An 8164-nucleotide genomic window follows, 5' to 3' on the forward strand; every position below is an offset into this window, starting at 1 on the left:
TACCTATGTACCTACCTTTTTTTTTTACGAAATTGAGATTATTTCCCAACAACCTATCTTTCTTATTATATCTTCCTCGCTGATTTACATACTGTACCATAATGTCTGATCTTACATAAGTCCTAGTCTAGTATCCATCAGTATTACCTAGATAGTATTGTTATTTCCTTTTTTTCTACTATTTTTATACCTACCTGTTAATTTTAAGTAAAAGACTACATATTAAAAAAACTATGAAGGATTTATTCAAGTTTAAAGTAAGGCAGTTATCTAATCTACCTTTAACCCTTGTTCTACATGAAATTATGTAGGTACCTATCTGCGTAACCGTTGTACTACTATTTTTATACCTACCTGTTAATACATATTAAGTAAAAGACTATATATTTAAAAAAAAAAAACTATTAAGGATTTATGCAAGTTTAAAGTAAGGCAGTTATCTAATCTACCTTTAACCCTTGTTCTACATGAAATTATGTAGGTACCTATCTGCGTAACCGTTGTATTCTTAACTAGACTTTTTGGAACTCAACCAAACTGCCTGTATAAATGCTTACTATTATGTATTGTTTATTTTTTCTAATAAAAAATTGATGATACCTGTGAAAATATTACCTACATAGTATTCTTTGGTACCTTGTTGTATTCTTAACTAGACTTTTTGGTACTCAACCAAACTTGCTTACTATTATGTATTGTTTATTTTTTCTAATAAAAAATTGATGATACCTGTGAAAATATTACCTACATAGTATTCTTTGGTACCTTTGTAGGATGTGCTATAAAACCAGCAGCACATAGAACAGCAATTCTCATTTCCCTGAGGGTACGCAAGAGACCCTCCGAGGAGTACGCGAAAAAAATCTGGTGTGAACATCACACGACTTTCCTCATCCTATTGAATTATGCTTATTTTGGGTGTTCTTGTTCTTATAGACAAACTTTTACAATATCTCTAACCGTTTAGTCGGTATAGCTGAAAACCGCCTAAAAACGGTCAAAAACCGACCAAAAAGCGGTTAAAATACCGCCAACCGCAGCACCTATCTTAACCAAACGTTTTGAGTTGCATCCTTGTCACATTTGTGAACTACAACATACCAAATTTCAAGTCTCTAGCTCATACCGTTCCGCCTCTATAGTGTAAATGTAAAATTACACCGAAAACCGCCAAAAAGCGGTAAAATGCCACCAACCGTTGCATCGATCTTAACCAAAAATTTCGTGTCGCATCCTTGTCACATTTGACATCTACATACCAAATTTCAAGTCTCTAGCTCTTACCGTTCTCGAGAAAGCGCTTACAAGGCAGACGCGCTACTAACCAAGCAGTCCGAGCTAACTAGGCTGACACATTGTCTTTAAAGCTAAAAGTTTGAAAAAATATGAAGTGAATGAACAATAAATATTGATGAATAATGCAAGAAGTAACTCAGAAGTGACATAATGTAGTATAGTAAGCACACTGCGCCAAGCAGTTAGACTGAGAGGAACAATTTTGTTTAGTTTGAGATAATGGTCAAGTACAATATCATACATATTTCTGGACATGGTCTTCACTTGACTGGAGTCTTCCTTGACTTCCTTCTCTCTTCGATTTCGGGACGATAAGACCATAGCAGTTACAGTTCCCTCTGTCAAACCTCTTAAAAAAATTTTGTTTAGTTTGAGATAATGGTCAAGTACAATATCATACATATTTCTGGACATGGTCTTCACTTGACTGGAGTGTATTACGGACTGTCCCCTATCTGATAGACGTTAAAAAACAAGACTATAGATAAAAGGACAGACGAGTTGATATATTTCGACCACTACTATGGCCAACACTGGGCTAGAGCACCAGAAAGTGACTTGGCGGGGTGGAGCTTTAGATAGCCCTAAAGGATGGGGGTTAAGCTTCTATGAATTCCTCTACAACTACCTGACAATGTCTACTTGGTCTGTGGCGTATAATATCTCTTGGTAGCGCTGTCAAACTTGACTTGGCGGGGCGGAGCGCTACCGAGCTTCTTAATAACACAAATAGGACTAATAACTTAATAGCTGCCAGCCTAGTTCCCTTGGAGGGTAGCGCGCCTGCCTTGTAAGCGCTAAGTCACGGGTTCGATTCCCGCCCGGGGCGGATTTTGTGCTAAGAAGATTAGGTTCGTTTTCGGAACGGTTGGCTTTCTCCTATCCTGTTTTCCTCCTCTCTTCGCTCTCGGAACGATAAGTCCTTAGCCGTTACAGTTTCCTCTATCAAACCTCATAAAGACGAAAAGCCAGTCTAGTTAGCTTAGTTGGTAGTGCGTCTGCCTAGTAAGCGCTAGGCCGCGGGTTCGATTCCCGCCCGGGGCGGATTTTATCCTGACGGGATAATGTTCGTTCTCGGAACGGCTGGCTTTCTCCTATCCTGTCTTCCTTGACTTCCTTCTCTCTTCGATTTCGGGACGATAAGACCATAGCAGTTACAGTTCCCTCTGTCAAACCTCTTAAAAAAATTTTGTTTAGTTTGAGATAATGGTCAAGTACAATATCATACATATTTCTGGACATGGTCTTCACTTGACTGGAGTGTATTACGGACTGTCCCCTATCTGATAGACGTTAAAAAACAAGACTATAGATAAAAGGACAGACGAGTTGATATATTTCGACCACTACTATGGCCATCATCAGAACAACTAAAAAGAGACGAAAAAAAATCTCCTAACCTGTCCACCTCTCTTCGGAACAGTGAAACCTCCGTTAATATGATTCTCCTATCAAACCTCTTGGGAAAAAATCTACTCATTTTATATTCTCTTCGATTTTAGGACGATATGACCTCTGTTGTTACGGTTCTTCCTATCAAAAATCTCTTGAAAACAAAAATCTACTTTCTTCTATTTAAGATAAGGTTAAAACAATAATGCGTTTAAACAATAATTAAAAAAAAGGTTCGTTTTCGGAACGGTTGGCTTTCTCCTATCCGTTTTCCTTCTCTCTTCTTTCGGTAAGAAAAATCTACTCAGGCTATAATTCTATTCTATTCGATTCTATTTCAGGAAGAATGGGACCTGAATCCTTCACATTCTAATGACACGTTAGGGGATGAACTGGATACGTACAGAATTATAGACTCTTACATACCTAGATACAAATGTTTGGTATTCATGATCCTCATTATTACAGGTAAGTGGGGGGAAATAGATGATGTTTCGTGGCCTTTTTTACTTTCCTTGTCCTATCAAGCGTGCCGGGAGGCGCGCGAACGTCAAGAGTTCGAAGTAGGAAGGACAGTAATCTAAATATCAAAATCAATCAAATTTCAAATTCTTTGTACAAACAAAGTGGTGCAATATTAAACTGTTGAGATAATGGGACTACAATACATGTCCTAATTCGACTGTCTAAATAAAGCACTAATATCTAATAAAATCTAATATCTACATAGTAACCTACCTCGGTGGTGTAGTGATCAAGGCGCTCGCCTGGTAAACAGCCTCGTGGGTTCAATCCCAGCCGAGGTATGGAATTTTATGCTCAATATAATTTGAGAATTTGACCACAATAATAGTAGTAGCCTACTGCTGAGGAAGCAAATGGTTCACAAGCGCGGGGTCCACCATCTGCGCGGCGAGGTTCCGACCTCCCCCGTACCCGGGGAGGAACTGAGTGAGGTGCGCGGCGTCACTCATCTGCCCGCCGCCAAGTCTAGCCCCGCCGAAGTTGGGAAGCAGGCGATTGAGATGCGGTGTGTCCGCGAAGTCCGGGATGTATTGGTTGAGTTGGGGTGAGGCGGCATCCACATGCTTGTCCGCGGGGAAGCTATGCTTGATGCGAATCCGCTGTGAGTGGTACGGGTGGCCTTGTAGCGTCTGTCGTGTGGGGGAGAAGGCGGGGTAGGCGTCCTCGAACGCTTGGAAGGAAGGGTAGGGGCTCTCCTGGAAGGCGCGACGCTGGGGGATGTCGTACGGGGACTGTTTGTAGCCGAGTGACTGTGACGGGTAGAGGACTTGGTCGCCGGGGTAATGAAGATCCTGCGTTGTATGTACAGGTAGACGCTGGACCTTTGGGAACCCGGGGTACTCTTTACCCACAGGGTAGGTCCCCATGGGGTAGGTGGGGTCGAAGGGGTCCGATGGGTACTGGGGCTCGGGTAATGAAGAGAGGGAGCGACGATGTTCACCCCGACCCTGATCCACCCTGTAACGATGTTTGGGAGTATACCGCGTGTCTGGGATGTAGAACTGTCGCTGACATGTGACCGCGTGGTTCAGAAACACACCAAGCTGGAAGGAAACAGCATGGTGGATTAGCAATATGGTGGTCAAAGTGTAAGATTAGCAGACAAATGGAAAAGGACTCTGACAATGCTAAGCTGGATCCGGGCACGGAATGCAGGTGCGGTCCACCAAGGTGCCAGAAAGTATATTCGTGAAACATTTTTTTTACAACTCAGTAGAAAATGAAAAAAGTTCGACTTGGCTAATGCCAGCTTGAATTCAAACTAACTTGAAGAGGTGGCTGACTTTTAATAGAAGAGATTGAGAGATTGAGTACACACCGCAAGATTAGAGACAGGACGACAGAGTATGGAAAATAGAGAGGAATAGAAAACAGCAGCATTCACCATCTGCTCAAAATCTTTTGACTTTGATCTCCACTCGAACCCAAGATATGAAAATAACTAAAAGTCAATATAAGGTACTTACGCTGAGAATCAAACATATTTTCATGTTTTGTGAGAACAATGCATTACACTGGTCGTTCTTTCAAGCATTTTTAATTTACAATAAAAGTTTAAGCCTCAGTAGACGATTTTGGCAATGACACCTATATCCAAGCAGCATATTTATTCGTCACATTGTTTTGTCAAATATGAATGTGTAGTGTTGTTTGGAAGATGAAGAGCCAAAGACAGAACACAGTTTTTCTTGAAACAGGTGAAAATGTTGGACTTTGTTTCTGACAATAGATTACACAGAGAAACTGAAAATCGACGTTAGAAAAAGTAAACCCCGGTTTTTGTTTTTGTTTTTTTTTTTTTTTTTTTTTTTTTGCAACAGATTACACAGAAGACCTGAAAATCACGAAGGTCTTATCTACGATAACGAAAATAATCTAGTTTCTAGGTGATGGATATTTATTTATTTATTATTGTGTTATCTATTTTTAAAAGAACGCCATTATCTGCAGATGAAAAAAATAAATAAAAAAAACGCTTTTTTTTATCAGAAAATAAATAAATAGTAAATAAAATAAAATAGGTGGGTATTAAAAATCGAGATGCGATTTATTAGATGCACTTGAACGAAAGAAAAATACGTAAAAAGAAAGAAACCGGAGAACTGAATTAGGATTTGTTTTCAGTCGGTACCTAATACCTACTTTCCTTAACCGGTTCCCTTAATGTCATAAAACAAACCAATAAAAACACATTAATGTTTCGTTAATTGATTTTAGGTACCTAATACCTACTTTCCTTAACCGGTTCCCTTAATGTCATAAAACAAACCAATAAAAACACATTAATATTTCGTTAATTGATTTAACTTCGAGACAATATTGGATATTATTTTAGTGTCAGTAAAAGTAGTACCTGGTAAATATTTCATGTATCATTGATTAAGCGAGTAAGTTCTTAAAATATGTATGTGTGCAACATGGAAAGAGCAGGTACCTACGTAAAATGACAACAAAATAAATGAAATCTAGATAGCATTAAAAATATTGAATTTAAATAAAAATCACAATAATGTCACTTTCTTTTTCCGAGAAGTGAGATGAGTTTTCTTCATTGACTTTCTCTGAACCAGTTTCCCATGGACCACTGAAGTTAAGAAACGTTGTGCGTGGTTGGTATTCGTATGAATGACTGCCAGAGCGTAGCTTCTCCCAGCCCGCCCCCCTGACTGATTTTAAACAATATTCCTGCACCTGCACTACGATGGGTATCAGACATTTTAGTGTTAATAATTTATTGCCCTTTTCCCAAATAGAGTGAAATAAGACCAAAAAGAATATAATAGGACCAAACATACTTTTTAAACAGAAGACATAAAATATATATATATATTTTTTTATTCAATTAAAATATAAATATTATGATAATACAAAACAAGCAATGTAAAATAACGTTCTTATTTACACTCCGAATGTACATAATAGAAATAGGTAAATAGATGGGTAATATTTTAATAATAAATTATTGTGTCTGAAATACCATGCACCAAGAAATAAAATGGGCAACACAAACCGTATTTTATACAAAAGCTCACAGGCAAACAAAATAATTCTTTTTCAAACTACTACATAGTTATGTACTTAATACTTATTCGACAAACAATAGGTAAATCTAACAACCTAAGTTTCAATATCGTGCGTTCACTTATAAAAAGTAAAGATAGAATATGTTTATCCTACTTTTTAAAAAGTAAATTTAGGATATTTTTTCATCCTACTTTTTTTTACGTAAATTGGAACATTTTTCATTCTACTTTTTTTACGTAAATTAGAATATTTTTCATTCTACTTTTTAAAAAAGTAAATTTTCTAATATTTTTGATTCCCGCAAATATTTAACATATTGTAAGAGTCATTCGTCGTTTCTACAATTTCGTTTCATCAGCTGCCTGCTGTCTTTTTACAAAAATTGTAAACAAAACAAAATAGTCAGAGTCAAGATTTTGTACAAATTTAATAGCGAAACAAACAGTGTTTGACTACGGGGCAGTGGCGTAGCGTCCATGTAAGGCGTGTATGGCGGCCATACACTCAAAAATTCCACTCAAATACCCTTAAATATTGACTTTAAATAACATAGCGCTGTCAAACTGTCTTGACTTGGCGGGGCGGAGCGCTACCGCGCTTCTCAATATCGGATAGGAGTCAGATATTTTTACTTTCCAAATTGTTCGTGTATGGTATTTCCCGTGTTTTAGTGTTAAATGTTACCGATATACGTGCTTTTTCGTTAGTGTTTCGTAAAATATTGACATATCCACCTGATGATGATCCAATGATCGAAATGCGCATCGTGTAATTGTAAGTAAAAAACATGGTATCTTAAGGCTAAATAATTGAGAAATCACACTGATTGATCTCAGGTACCATAAGCGTTGTACAAAACAATACAAAACAAAATAGTCAGAGTCAAGATTTTGTACAAATTTAATAGCGAAACCAACAGTGTTTGACTACGGGGCCTATTTCACGAAATACAACACATTTCTGCACTCTAAAAAACGCTTTTTAAGTTCAATTTTTATCATTTTGTAGAGGGCAGGGCCTATTTCACGAAATACAACACATTTCTGCACTCTAAAAAACGCTTTTTAAGTTCAATTTTTATCATTTTGTAGAGGGCAGAGTTCGGAATGTGCATTGCTTCGAGAAGTAGGCCCCTAATACTTCCCCTTGTAGCAGTGAAGGTTCTTGAAAGAGTGTGTTACAAGTTTTAAGATTTGACTTTAAACTTACTCTACACATTTAACTTGCTCTTCACCTCCCTATGGTTAATGGTTATAGGTATACGGAGTTAGGATCTGACTCATTGACTGAGTAGTTCACTGGAAAAGAGTAGTTCTTTTTTACCTCACTCTTAACATTTCTTTACCCTGCATTTAGTCTTTTAAGGAGTAGTTTTCTTTACAGCTCACTCACTCTCTACAGTCTGAACATTTACCTCACCCTTCAACTCCCTGTGGGTAAAGGTATAGTTAGGATCTGACTCATTAGCTGAGTAGTTCACTGGAAAAGAGTAGCCTCCCTATGGTTATAGGTATACGGAGTTAGGATCTGACTCATTGACTGAGTAGTTCACTGGAAAAGAGTAGTTCTTTTTTACCTCACTCTTAACATTTCTTTACCCTGCATTTAGTCTTTTAAGGAGTAGTTGTTTTCTTTACAGCTCACTCACTCTCTACAGAGTCTACAGTCTAAACATTTACCTCACCCTTCAACTCCCTGTGGGTAAAGGTATAGTTAGGATCTGACTCATTAGCTGAGTAGTTCACTGGAAAAGAGTAGTTCTTTTTTACAACTCACTCACTCTTTGCACTTAGTTGCACTTCTCTACCCTACATATAGTCAACTGAAAAGATTAGTTTTCTTTACAGCTCAGTTACTCTCTACACATACCTCATTCATGCACTCTAACAACCAACTCTCACCGAAATCGAAACAACCTCACCGAAAT

At 37.8% G+C, this 8164-nt stretch overlaps 1 protein-coding gene and 2 long non-coding RNA genes across 3 annotated transcripts; 1 reads left to right on the forward strand and 2 right to left on the reverse strand.

Annotated features, from left to right (window-relative positions):
- Positions 1 to 16: 16 nt before the first annotated feature.
- Positions 17 to 601, reverse strand: LOC113466665. Its single transcript, XR_003390996.1, has 2 exons — positions 337 to 601; positions 17 to 175 (listed from the first exon to the last, which is right to left on the reverse strand). It is a non-coding gene; the product is annotated as an uncharacterized LOC113466665 (long non-coding RNA).
- Positions 602 to 3548: 2947 nt separating this feature from the next.
- LOC113466658 lies at positions 3549 to 4769 on the reverse strand. Its single transcript, XM_026822249.1, has 2 exons — positions 4680 to 4769; positions 3549 to 4256 (listed from the first exon to the last, which is right to left on the reverse strand). The coding sequence occupies exons 1-2, from the start codon at positions 4701 to 4703 to the stop codon at positions 3549 to 3551; spliced, it is 732 nt and encodes a 243-aa protein (XP_026678050.1). The 5' UTR covers positions 4704 to 4769.
- A 2488-nt stretch (positions 4770 to 7257) lies between these two features.
- On the forward strand, positions 7258 to 8144 carry LOC113466664. The gene is made up of 2 exons (XR_003390995.1): positions 7258 to 7494; positions 7748 to 8144. It is a non-coding gene; the product is annotated as an uncharacterized LOC113466664 (long non-coding RNA).
- The last annotated feature ends 20 nt before the right edge of the window (positions 8145 to 8164 follow it).

Source organism: Diaphorina citri, unplaced genomic scaffold (assembly GCF_000475195.1).
Source record: "Diaphorina citri unplaced genomic scaffold, Diaci psyllid genome assembly version 1.1 scaffold309, whole genome shotgun sequence".
Taxonomy (NCBI): Eukaryota; Metazoa; Arthropoda; class Insecta; order Hemiptera; family Psyllidae; genus Diaphorina; species Diaphorina citri.

Excerpts from the sequence above, each read along its gene's own strand:
- LOC113466658 (XM_026822249.1), bottom strand. The coding sequence starts at position 4,703 with ATGAAAATATGTTTGATTCTCAGC. Across the intron at positions 4,257-4,679 it reads AAATATGTTTGATTCTCAGC|CTTGGTGTGTTTCTGAACCA; the intron begins GTAAGTACCTTA and ends GTTTCCTTCCAG.